The sequence below is a fragment of the Budorcas taxicolor genome, chromosome 19 (assembly GCF_023091745.1).
Source record: "Budorcas taxicolor isolate Tak-1 chromosome 19, Takin1.1, whole genome shotgun sequence".
NCBI lineage: Eukaryota > Metazoa > Chordata > Mammalia > Artiodactyla > Bovidae > Budorcas > Budorcas taxicolor.
Genome location: NC_068928.1, coordinates 53086182 through 53099116, shown reverse-complemented (window position 1 = coordinate 53099116; position 12935 = coordinate 53086182). Strand labels below are relative to the sequence as shown.

Sequence of the window (12935 nt, the reverse complement as noted above, 5' to 3'; positions counted from 1 at the left end):
TACCACCTGCTCTCACACTTGAGGCCACTGTCCACCTGCTCAGATATCACCCAGGGGCCAGGTACCTGACAACCTGAGACAGCCCATATACCCGAGTCACTGAAACGGCTCAAACTAACCCATCCGAAGCCGGCTTGCCCTGCCTGGCTTGTTCCTTCCCATGAAGACCCACGCGTGAGTTCTCGGTCACGCTTTCCCCTCATTCTCTGTCTCCTGACACTGGTGCCCCGCTGGCGACACCCATGGCCTGGAGTGCCCCGTCCTCTCGGGAGCCCTCTTTTCATGGTGGCTGTCTGCTGGTCTGTTTGTCTCTCCATACTTGAATAATAATAAAACCTACATTTAAAAAAAACGTTCACCCGAGTTCTCAATCTAACCCAATGCCTCTGCACAGTGGCGGGGGTGGGGAGGGAGTGGTTGATTCCAGAAGTGAGAATACCACACCTGCTGCTGGAACTGGGCGAGGGTGGGTGGCGTCTTGGGTAGGGTCTCCTCAGGGTGGCCGTCCAGGCCCTCCCGGCTGATGGCGCACCCGTAAGTGAGGAAGTTCTTCATGAACTCCTGGGGGTCGTCCGTCCACAGGTAGGAGTAGCGCTCGAAGGAGTCCTGGTACTCCTCGGCCTCCTTCATGGCGCTGATGACCAGGTTGGAAATCTCCTCCCGCATCTCTATGAGGTCCGTCATGTCTTCCAGGTCGGTCTGCAGGCGGGCAGGAGGGGAACAGATGGGTGAGGGCTTCGCCTCGTGGTCTCCCTGACCTGGGGAGCAGCTCTCTGTTGGTTCAAGTGCCGCTAACCTCCCAAGATGAGAGGAGGGGACACTTGCCCATTGGCAACGTTCTCCCATGTGAAGGTACGCCGGACATGACTTTTTGCCTGGCAGACCCCAGGATGACTCACCCCTAGCTTCGTTCATTTAGTAGTTACTCACCTGCTGTGTATACATGGTGGGAGAGGGCACTGGGAGTGTGGACAGGGCTCATGGGGATGTGGATAGTCCAGGACTAGGGTCACACGTTTATCAGCAAATCAAAAACTGAGTCATCATAACGCTCATCCTTGTATTCAGATGTAGCGAGGAGGAGGTTGGGGGCCACCCCCTGAGAAGTGATTGTTGGTCTGAGAGCTGATGGACGGGAGGTGAAGAGCTAGAGAAACAGCAAAGGGCCTGCGCTGAGGGGAGGCACATATCTGAGGACCTGAGTGAAGACCACATGGACGGCTGCAGCAGGGGCAGGGGAGGCCCTGGCTGGACAGGGCTTTTGCATTTCAAGAGACAGAAAAAGCAATCCAAATTGGTCTTAGCGAAAAGGTAGTGATTGGCTCCCATAACCGGAAAATCTCAAGGTGGAGGGTATGTACGAAACATATTTTTTGAAGTCTCTATATCTTAACAAGTATTCTTGCCTAGAGAATCCCATGGACAGAGGCGCCTGGGGGGCAGCAGTCCATAGGGCCACACAGAGTCAGACATGACTGAAATGACTACATAGCAGCAGTAAGAAGTTTTGGCATCTTTAAAAATCTTGCTGGGAATTCCCTGGCTGTCCAGTGGTTAAGGTCTCAGCATTCTCACTGTTGCAGGCATGGGTTTGATCCCTGGTCAGGGAACTAAAAATCCTACAAGATGCCTGGTGTGGTTCAGGTTCAGCTCAGTTCAGTTCAGTCGCTCAGTCGTGTCCGACTCTTTGCGACCCCATGAACTGCAGCACACCAGGCCTCCCTGTCCAACACCAACTCCCGGAGTTCACTCAAACTCACGTCCATCGAGTCGGTAATGCCATCCAGCCATCTCATCGTCTGTTGTCCCCTTCTCCTCCTGCGCCCAATCCCTCCCAGCATCAGAGTCTTTTCCAACAAGTCAACTCTTCGCATGAGGTGACCAAAGTATTGGAGTTTCAGCTTTAGCATCAGTCCTTCCAATGAACACCCAGGAGTGATCTTTAGAATGGACTGGTTGGATCTCCTTGCAGTCCAAGGGACTCTTAAGGGTCTTGTGTGGTACAAAAGAAGAAAAAAAAATATCTTGCTGGCTGGGGAGAGACTGCCCAATCCCCACCCACCCCCGCAGGGCCAGCCACTTCTAAGAGCGCAAAGGGCTGGGATGGGGGCACGCCTTTCTTGTGCAAACCAGCCAAATGCCCAATCACCTCCTTCATTGAACCAACCCTCATATCCCAAGCCCATGTTCCCCCTGCTCCATTACCCCAGCGCCAGGTACCAGATAACCAGAGATGACCCCAGGGCCCGTCCGGAGCAGTTTCCCCAGCCCTACCAGCCTCTGGCCTGGGCTTCCCTCCATCCTCCTCCTGCCTCCTGACCAAACCCGCGGCTCCCCACTTTGCCCCTGCATGGCTGCCCGCGCCTCTCCTTTCTTGGGGAGCTGTGAGCAACATTATGTTTTCTATCAGTGGCACTGACCTCTCTCTGTAGTCACTCAGTTGCCTTGATAAGTTAAAATCTTGCAGATGAGACCAGGGTGGGGTGGGCATAGCCTGGGGTGTGGCCGGGTCACCAGGACCCATACTCTGCCTTGCTCTGTTCTGTTGCATCACATGAGGACCCCAGGCGGGTGGAGGAGCCCCAGAGGTGCGGCCCTTCAGACTCTCGAGCCACATGTCAGGCTCCGGCTCTCACCGGCCTGTGTTGGGTCCACACGTCTGTGCCTGAGTGGATCGCTGCTGGTGTGGTTCACTCTGTGCTAAGCTCCAGAGCAGCTCACTGTGTGCACTTGGGCCTGGAACACTACCTCTGTGTGGCTCAGGAATCCTCAAACCGTTCTCTCTGCCTGGGAATCTCCTCCCGTCCTTCTCGACTCAGAATGCAGATCAGCCGCTCTGGGGAGCTGTCCTTAACCTGGCCAGGTATTTCCTCCTGTCCTCACGTCACTACACGTACGTACACACATACCTGTCCCTGACAGCACAGAGCGTCTTGCTGGAAATGTTTGTTGTTACAAATAATATACACCCGTCATCAAGAAGTTCAAACAAGGCAGAGTATATGAAGCAAAAAGCCCGGTTTATGTCCCCTGTCCTCCCGCCTCATTCGCCCCCATCCTGTTTCCCAGAAGTGAGCACTCTTGACAGTTTGGAGTGCGTCCTTAGGAAGACAGGCTTTTGTTTGCTTAAATGAATGAAATCACATTCTAAACATAGTTCCGCAGCTTGATAAATACTTGATAACACGTCACGAGCCTCCTTCCATCCCAGGCTTCCTTTTGTGACTCATTTAGACGCCTTTGTCCAGATGGGCCTGAAGCTATGAAGGACTCCTGTATTTGATGGCCATTTAGGTCTTTTCCAACGTTTGTTTAACTGCCCCACAAATCGTGCTCCAACAAGCACACCTTCTCAGACCTCCCCCTTCAGGGAGGCTGAATTTCCCCCGCCTTTGCATCCCCAGGATCTGATCTGTGTTTTATGTCGTGGGTGGGTATTTAATGCATTCAGAGCAAACGGGTGTGGGAGCCAGTGGAAGGCACATTTGTCGAAGAGCCTGCATGCTCAGAGGATCACAGACTGTAAATTAAGGGAGGGAGGGAAATAGCAGGAAGTGTGGCGGGAAGGCACACTTGGCGTCTCGCTGTGGGTGGGGAGGTGTTGAGGGAATGAAAACCAGGTCGACCAAGGACAGGTCCACTCGGGGGGAAGAGAAATCCAGGCCACCATCCCCTGGGAACCTGATAGAACGGAAGCCCCTGGGCTCCTCACACACGGGACCACCACCATGAAACACACACACGTGACCAAGCGCTGCCGCGTTAGTAAGGCGATTCTGACCCCGGGTAGCAGTTGATGGCAGGGAAAGAGGTGGGGCCGTAACCAAGCCCAGACTGACCTTATAGTGCATCCTGCCCTTGGCCAGTCTGGGGATGAGCTTGGCTGCGTTGTAGATGTCGGTGACCAGGCTCCCGATCAGCGCCAGGAAGCCTCGGTCCCCGCCCACCTCCAGGGATGGATTGAAAACCAGCCCGTCCTCCTCCAGCTCCATGCGGACCTCGAACAGCGGCGCGACGCTCTCCTAAAACAGGGTGTTACAGGGTCAAGGCCCTGCCCTTGGCCAACCGTTCTCGATGCCTGGTGTTCACCCAGACACCAAACAAGGTCTAGGGCTGGCTCCTGCTGGCTGGGACCGCTACAGAGAGCACACTCCCCACCAAGGGCCCATGAGCAAGAACTGTGCGGTCCAATGCAGCACCACCAGACCAAATGCAGGCTGGGCGTCCAAGCCAGACGGAGCAGCAACGACTGAGCGCCGAGGAGACCTACTACCTGCGTTCAAGCCCATGTCTGAGACTGACCAGCTGCATGGTCTCAGGCGAGAACCTCGATGTCTTTTCCTAGATATATAAAATGAGCAGACTTGCTTTCTAGAGCAGAGGCAATTGTTCCCATCTCTTTGGGTTACCGCGGGGATTAGTTAACATACACGGATAGTTAATATACAGAACGTGTTGGGCAGGGGCAGGGGGAGCGGATCCCAGCCAGGCAGGATGGCCTCTGCTGAGCTCCAGAAAGGACAAGCCTCATGTTCCACAGAGGTCCTGTTTACAAAGTGGGCATACCGTAACCCTGTCTGTTCGTGGATCCTCTCTGTGAGCTTGCAGATCCTAGGTGTGGTCTTGGGTGTCAGAGGACAGGATGGAGCCCGCCCAATGCACCAATAAATCTCAAGAGTGCAGACCGAGGCCCACGGGTGCTCGGGACCTGCTCCACGGCCACTAACCTTCCTCCAAATATAGTCCACACTGGCCCTGCGGGTGGCCAGCTCAAAAGCCCCCCGGCTCTATGAGTCAGGGAGAGTCTGCACTAGTGCCTGAGTGAGCTAAGTGGTAGAGGTCAGCTGTCATGAACTCAGCTGAGCAGACTTTTCTTGAGCCTCTGTCTCGGGGGGGCCACTCTTGCTGGTTAGCCGCTTGCAAATACAGAGCCTCCCTGGGACTTTTTAGGAAGGACACTGTGTTATCAGGGCCTCATCGACCATTTGACTGTGACTTCTCTCTCTGTAGGGATAAATGCTCCACATTAGCTACCTTCATTGCTGATATTGCGTTGCTATACCTTGCTTGCCGAGTCTTTGTTGTTGTTTAGTGTCTAAGTCGTGTCTGACTCATTTGTGACCCCATGGACTCTAGCCCGCCAGGCTCCTCTCTGTCCGTGGGATTTCCCAGGCAAGGATACTGGAGTGGGTTGCCATTTCCTTCTCCAAGGGATCTTCCCCACCCAGGGACTGAACCCACGTCTCCTGCATTGGCAGACAGATTCTTTACCACTGAGCCCCCAGGGAAGCCCTTGGTGAGCCCTACAGCTAGTAATGCCATCTACTTTCACCAGCAGACTCTGGGGTTCGTTGATGCTCTGGTGACAACCACCCTCTGCAGCTGTGTCAGGGTGTCTCACTGTGGTGCCCACCACCCTCTCCTGAGAGTGAGCTGAGTGGGCCTGGTCTCTGATCTTGCCCTCCTGGACAGTATCCAAAGCCACTTGGGAGCCCCGGTAGTGAAAGACACAGGCAGGGCACAGCTCAGGGGAACAGGCCAGGATGCAATTAACCAGCAGACCCACTCTGCTGACCTGGTTTAAGCTTCTGCTCGATTCGGCAGAGGGTGGAGAGGGTTGGTGGATGACGCTGCCAACAGGAGGGCACATCCTGCCTCCAGTTAACGTGAGGAGGGGCCAGGGGTGCCTGCTTATCCTCACCCGGCAGCAACATAGGTCAGCTCAGCTCTGTGGCAGTGTGCTTAGCCCATTTATGCTGCAGCACATTCAGGATGACCAGATGTCCCAGGGTGCAGGACTTTCAGGTTTGAAATCAGGACAAGCTGGTCACCCTAGGCAGATTTTAATGTCTGTTCTTTCATCAGGAAACCACAATTATAGATTCCAATGTAAACCTTTTCTCATATTTATAATACATATAAGCTGCTGCTGCTGCTGTCGCTTCAGTCGTGTCCGACTCTGTGCGACCCCATAGAGGGCAGCTCACCAGGGTCCGCCGTCCCTGGGATTCTTCAGGCAAGAACACTGGAGTGGGTTGCCATGTCCTTCTCCAATGCATGAAAGTGAAAAGTGAAAGTGAAGTCACTGAGTCGTGTCCAACTCTCAGCAACCCCATGGACTGCAGCCTACCAGGCTCCTCCGTCCATGGGAGTTTCCAGGCAAGAGGACTGGAGTGGGGTGCCATTGCCTTCTCCAAATACATGTATATGTGAATGCATATACATAAGTCTCACATCTGTTACTTACATCTGCAACCATGTTGTCCATCAGGTAACTTAGAGACTTGCGAATGAATTGGTCAAATTCATCTAAGACCATGCTGTCAATGTAGTTGACGTAATCCTTCCAGGACTGGCTTGTCGTATCCGCTCTGAAGAGTTCTGCATTTTCCTGCAAATAGAACCACATGGCTGAGTGCTGTTTCACTGGGACTACCCGTTCCCTTCTTTAAGCCAATTTATCCAACGACTTTCTGGACTACCCTTGTCCTCACTTGCTCACTCACTCCACACACAGAGGTCTGCTTTTGGCTTCCTGAATGTGCCAGGCTCCTCTCCTAGGCCAGTGTCTTTGTCTAGGCTGTTCCTTCCCATTCATGCCAGGTATGGCCTTCTTCTCCTTGACCCTCCTTGATCACCACGCCCATTCACCTCAGGTTAGGCTCCTGTCCCTGGCCCCCACCTGCGTTCCCTCTAGTGACCCATTATTTGTGTCTGTAATGGCACAGATGACGATGCTGAATTATTCTGTTTGTCTTTGGTCTGTACCTCCCCCTTGATGCCAAGCATTGCAAGGACAGGAATTGACTGTCCTTCACACAATTATACCTCCAGCACTAAGCTGAATGTCTGGAGCAGAGCAGGAGCTGGTGGATGGATGGATGGGTGAGTGAGTGGGTGGGTGGATGAGTGAACGGGTGGGTGGATAAGTGGGTGAATGGATGAATGGATGAATGGATGGGTTGATTGTTGAATGAGCGACGGATGGGTGAATGGTATATGGATGGGTGGATGGATGGTTGAATGGTTGGGTGGGTGGGTAGATGAATCTATTAGACACTGAGAGCTACAAGGAAACACGAACATGAACATGACCCAGCCTGTACCCTCAGGCAGTTACATTCTAATAAGGAAGAAAAGACACAGGCTTCAATAGCTTCAGCGTAAGGGAGAAAACAACGCTTCACAGGACTATTGTGGGAGTCGAGGACTCCAGCAAACGGACGTGATGACAAAGCCTCTTCCTGACCCTGAGCCAGTTTTCTCTCTCCTGTATTGTTTCCAATACATCTGGGAGTGTTAACAGGTCAATCAGTTAACTCTTTCAAGTAACCTTTTTGCCGTTTAACAAGTTAATTTACTGGGACCTTCTGGCACCAGGGCAAAGGAAAAGGACCTGGAAAAAAGTATTTCTTGGCCTAGTGAAGTCACTCCATGGGATTGAGGACCTTCTGAGCAATGATTTGACCAAAAGAACAGCTCAGCAGACCCTCCTCCTCCAAGGTGGCCTGCTGGCCCCAGATTCAGCTACTCTCAGGAACCCTGTAGAAATATGTCACTTGTCCACACCGATTTATGTAAGGGGAGGAGGCTCTGACATCCTTAGAGGAGGACAGACATGTGGCCAGAGGATCGGGCTTCCAGGTGAGCAATCAGCAGAGTCTGCTGTTATAAAATCAGACTCCTGGCTTAAAGGTTGCAGACATCCGGCGTTTTATGAAACCTCCAGCCCCCTGCCCACCCTGCTCCTTCCTCCCTGGCTACTGGAAGCACGCGGGCTCTCGAAGGCCCTCCCAGGCATCTCCTCACCGCAACCATGGCCTGGATCTTCAGGCCAGCGTCCTTGACTGCGGCGTAGCGCTTGCTGAGGTTGGCCACCCTCCCGTCCAAGTCTAACAGCGCCTCTTTCTTACTGTCCTTCCTTTCAAACATCGGGTTGGCCGACCAGTCCTGGAGGGAAAACACGAGCAGGAGAAAAGCGCCTGGAGAAAAGCTTCCAGTCCCACTCCTTCCCAATATACCTTTAGGAGTAAGTGTCCCCGCCCCAGGTGGGCCTCATAGAGGCTGAGCGACCACCAAGCACTGTTAGAAAGTCTTCAATGATGTGACTCAAAACTAACAGGGGCCTTGGGGGACCACAGAGAGACCCCTGGGCCTGGAAGGAGCCTGCCTAGGGAAAGCAGTATCTGACCCTCTCATTAGGAACCACAGGAGCTGGAGGCGAGGGGACATGGAGGCCTGATCCAGAGACGTGTGTGAAGATGCTCAGTGTCCAGGACCAAAGGGACACAAGGGAGAGAATAGTGACTGGAGGAAGTGCCTGGGGACTGGGGAAATGCTGCTGTTTTCAGACTGAAAGCTCCTTGTGAATCCAGGGGACATTAACAAAAGGAGATACATGTCTGGACACATGCTGGTGACGTGTCTGAGCCCTGATTATGACCAAGGACTGTCCGCCTCTGGTCGGAGAGAACAGGGACAGAAAGGGAAGTCGTACCACAGACAGGCTTTCCAACGTCGTGGCTATGAGAAGGGGTGGCTGCTGTCTGAACTGTGACTCCCGCCAGATTTATATGTTGAAGTCCTAATCTCTAACACTCAGGATGTTACCACATTTGAGAGAGGGCCTTTAAAGGGGTGATTCAGGTGAGGTCATTAAGACGGGTTTTAATCTAATACCACTGGTGTCCTTATAAGAGGAAATTAGAACACAGAGAAACTGTGGTGTTCAAGACTCTTGAGAGTCCCTTGGACTGCAAGGAGATCCAACCAGTCAATCCGCAAGGAAATCAGTCCTGAATATTCACTGGAAGTACTGATGCTGAAGCTGCAATCCTTTGGCCACCTGATGCAAAGACCTGACTCATTGGAAAAGACCCTGATGCTGGGAAAGATTGAAGGCGGGAGGAGAAGGGGATGACAGAGGATGAGATGGTTGGATGGCATCACCGACTCAACGGACATGAGTTTGAGTAAGCTCCAGGAGTTGGTGATGGACAGGGAAGCCTGGCGTGCTGCAGTCCAAGGGGTTACAAAGAATCAGACACGACTGAGTGACTGAACTGAACTGAAGAGGACACAGGGAGAAGACAGCCATCTTCATGCCCAGGAGATAGGCCTCAGGAGGGACCGAACCTGCTGGCACCTTGACCTTGAACTTCTCACCTTCCGGACTGTGGGACAATAAATATCTGCTGTGTAAGCTGCCCAGTCCTTTGCTATGGTAGCTAGAGCAGATGAATATAGAGATCTTTCTAGACTACTGAAAGAAAAGAACCATATCAAAAAATCCTTTATTTGGACAAGCTAGGTGAGATCCAAAGAAAGAGCTTTAGACAAGCAAGGACTCAGAAAGCAGGTCATCAACACATCCTTTCTGAGGCAATGACTTGAGGAAATAGTCTGATCAAGCGAAAATTGAATCAGAAAAATGTGGGGTGAGCAGTGGCTTTTGCCTACAATTTATTGAGTTACATCTAAGTGGATGGTGATAAAAAGAATGTGAACTATAATGTAGGAAAGAATTTCATACCGAGATAAGCCAAAGGTGTCTCAACACAGATGAGATGCTTTCTAATGAACAGATTATGATGGCCCGAGGCAGGTGTCTGTAGATTCGGGCCTTGATGACAGACCATGTTGGGGAAGGGGTGCCAGGGAAGGCTATCCCCCAGTTTTCTGGATCGGGCTTGAGAGAAAGGACCCATGCTGCTCTTCATTGAATGATGAACGTGTTCCCAGCAGGGCTGAGTCTTAGCACCTCTTCCCTGACTGCACCCTCATTCTTGGTATCCGCCTGGCAGAGGGTGAGGCCCCCATGTTTGCTGAGCTCAACACAACCAAATGGAATGGAACTCTGCAGAGCGACCTGGGGCTTTTCTGCCCTGGAGCCACCCTGATGTCACCGTTCTGTGGCCCTGAGCCTCACCCAGCAGGTCCCTGCTGCCCTGGGCACTTTACGTGAACATCCCCGAGGGGCCCGTTTCCCCAGGACTCTCTCCCAGGTCCCTATTTAAGCCCCACTCTGGGGCTTCCCAGGTGGTGCTAGTGGTAAAGAACCCACCTGCCAGTGCGGGAGACATGAGACTCGGTTTGATCCCTGGGTGGGGAGGATCCTTTGGAGAAGGGCACAACCATGCACTCCAGTATTTCTGCCTACAAAATCCCATGCACAGAGGAGCCTGGTGGGCTGTGGTTCACTGGGTCGCAGAGCCGGACACGACTGAAGCGACTTAGCACACACACGCACGCTGTGCTTTGCGGGTTACTCACCTTCATGGCCTGGGAAATCCCCTCTACGTTTTGCTTTGCTTTTTGTATTCTGTTCTGCAAGTTGTGGAGAATTTCTCGCATCTCTTGAATATATTCAAACACACCTGAGAGAGAAGCATGAAGGGATCTTACAAAAGGAACGATTTAGCAAAGGCTGACTTGACAATCATTATTGTGACACAGCTCTGGGCAAGTCCTTCGGCCTCTCTGGAGCCTGAAGCAGAGAAAATGGTGGAGAATTTCCAGAAAGGCAGCACGGAGGGATAACACACATCATTTGTCCCTCAAAATCAGGACCTCCCCATCCCCAAGTGGGCAGATCACTGATTCCACAAGAACTCCAGATGCTCGACGGGTTGGACGCCCCCACCGTCCCTCTCACCCAAGTTTAACTCAAAGGGAAGCAAATATTGCCTTCACACCTTCGCCATTCCAGAACAGTGTCGTCTCAGCATTCAGTAATTTGACATCGATTGCCTCCAATTCTGACTTTATCAGTGGAAATTCTACGTCCTTCACGGTGGTCTTTATCTGCAAAACAAGGGCTACAGTTTCAGGGCATTTGTTCCAAATGCACGCAGATTTAAAATCGTCTCCCGGTAAGGGTGTTTATTACTCAATACCAACCAAACCAGCTACCATTAGTGTGATTTAACTGGGAATTATGTGCACAAAGTTCAGGAGATTCCAACTTTTAAAATTATTTTTTTTTATCATCAAGGATTTATGTATATGCTTAACTCTGAATCACTTATGTTATGGGATAGAAAGAGGAGGAAATTCACTAACGCAAAAGCAACGTGTATATAATCCAAAACTTTCAGTCATGTCCAACTCTTTATGACTCTGTGGACTGTAGCCCGCCACACTCCTCTGTCCATGGGGTTCTCCAGGCAAGAATACTGGAGTGGGTTGCCACGCCCTCCTCCAGGGGATCTTCCCAACCCAGGGATAGAACCCGAGTCTCCTGCATTGTAGGCGGATTCTCTGCCACTCAATCACTCGGGAAGCTTAGAATCATAAAAAAGGAAATCAGAGGAATACACACTGGTAACTGGGACGTTTCTGGGGCATTTCTCAGAACATTGCCTGGGCCATGATTTAAGGCTTAAAATGTGATTATACAGAGGAGGTCCAGGATCTGTGGAGAAGCCGTTCCACTAGTTAAAGCATCAGAATGAACTGCAAGGGAGGTTCCACACAGGCTCAATCTGGGTCTGCCCCGAGCTAAGAAATTCATGTAACGGTTGAAAGCATCAGTTCACAGAAGAGAAAAACAGATGGAGGGTGTACACAGTTTTTTAAATATAAATTATTCTTTTAAATAATAAGCACCATTTGTGCTTCAGAACATTGTCCTATCTGGTAACATTTTGATTTACACGTAAGGTTCTCAAGGATAGGTCTATATAAAGTGAGGGATGTACATAGAAGTTAAATTGCACGTTAGATGCTATTTGCCTTTCACAATAACCCTTGACATATACTTAGTACTTTAAATGGAGCCCCCTCCCCACCCATGTCCTCCTTTTCAAACAATTAATTCCTAGAAAAGGTATAGTATGGGCAGAGAAATAAAGCTTAGTGGCTATTACCAGTGGAAAGCAGACAGAAGTAAAAGAGTACTGACAGGATTATAAAGTGAGTCAATGTGAAATTTTGATTCCATGTATCAACCTTTGGATATTAAACAGGTACACCAATAGCTCAGACAAGAGCTAAATAGTATTACCCTTTTGTGATTGCCCAGAGTAAACAAAGCTCACGGTCATGGGATCCACTCAATATGCCCTGTGTAGTACTTTTCAACAGCTATGTTATATATCTACACCTTTAGGACATTTTTCCCAGACTTCTCCCTCACCCCATCCCCAGCAGATTCTTTAAAGCTTCACCCCCACCTCCACTCTTGCCTAGCTCAGGCATTAATGGATATGAGCAGTCTGGGGGCCTGGGGTCTCTCTCGACAACAGAAACTATATTAAGAATAAGAAGCACATTTAAAGGCAGTATCCCCAGCCTTTTCGGCACCAGGGACTGGTTTTGTGAAAGACAATTTTTCCATCGACGGGGATAAGTGGAAATGGTTTTGGGATGATTCAAGTGCTTTGCATTTACTGTGCAGTTTATTTCTACTATTATTACATCAACTGCACCTCAGATCATCAGGCATCAGATCCTGGAGGTTGGGGACCCCTGATCTAAGGGACCCCAGGAGCATCACCAGAGAGGGAAGCCAGTATCAATACTAAGGGTCATTGCAGACACTTAGCTCCAGGTCCTGTCTAACATTGCCTAACAGTTGTCCATTCTTGTCCAACATTTTTATTTGAACAATGTCATTCACTGTTGAAGCTAACATGCTTCCCCTGCATGTGCTTGGTTGGGGTTTGTTTGGAAATACAGAAGTGGAAGGTAGTTTTCCATTTTATTCTAACTAATATTTGTTGGATTTTTTGTTTGTTTCTGATTGCATCATTCTTAAAAAAAATACCCAAAAGACTCTTGCACTGAAAGTAACCCATGAAGATTTTTCCATGTGACTGCATCTCTAAGGCTTCCATTTTTCCTAAATGCCATGGCTGGGGGCGCGTTCTAGGGAATGGATGAACACGACCTTCTTTGAGCCTGAAGAAGCTTGATTCTGGAGGAAGCTAATTCGA

General features: G+C 50.7%; 1 protein-coding gene across 1 annotated transcript in view; it reads right to left on the bottom strand.

The window, feature by feature from the left end:
* Positions 1 to 12935, bottom strand: part of DNAH17 (dynein axonemal heavy chain 17) — a 97186-nt gene that overhangs the window by 67003 nt on the left and 17248 nt on the right. The window contains exons 14-19 of the mRNA XM_052658323.1: positions 10695 to 10803; positions 10273 to 10376; positions 7810 to 7950; positions 6248 to 6391; positions 3840 to 4022; positions 445 to 699 (exon numbers count right to left, since the gene is read on the bottom strand). Coding sequence (XP_052514283.1) covers positions 445 to 699; positions 3840 to 4022; positions 6248 to 6391; positions 7810 to 7950; positions 10273 to 10376; positions 10695 to 10803 — 936 coding nt within the window. The remainder of the gene's footprint in view (positions 1 to 444; positions 700 to 3839; positions 4023 to 6247; positions 6392 to 7809; positions 7951 to 10272; positions 10377 to 10694; positions 10804 to 12935) is intronic.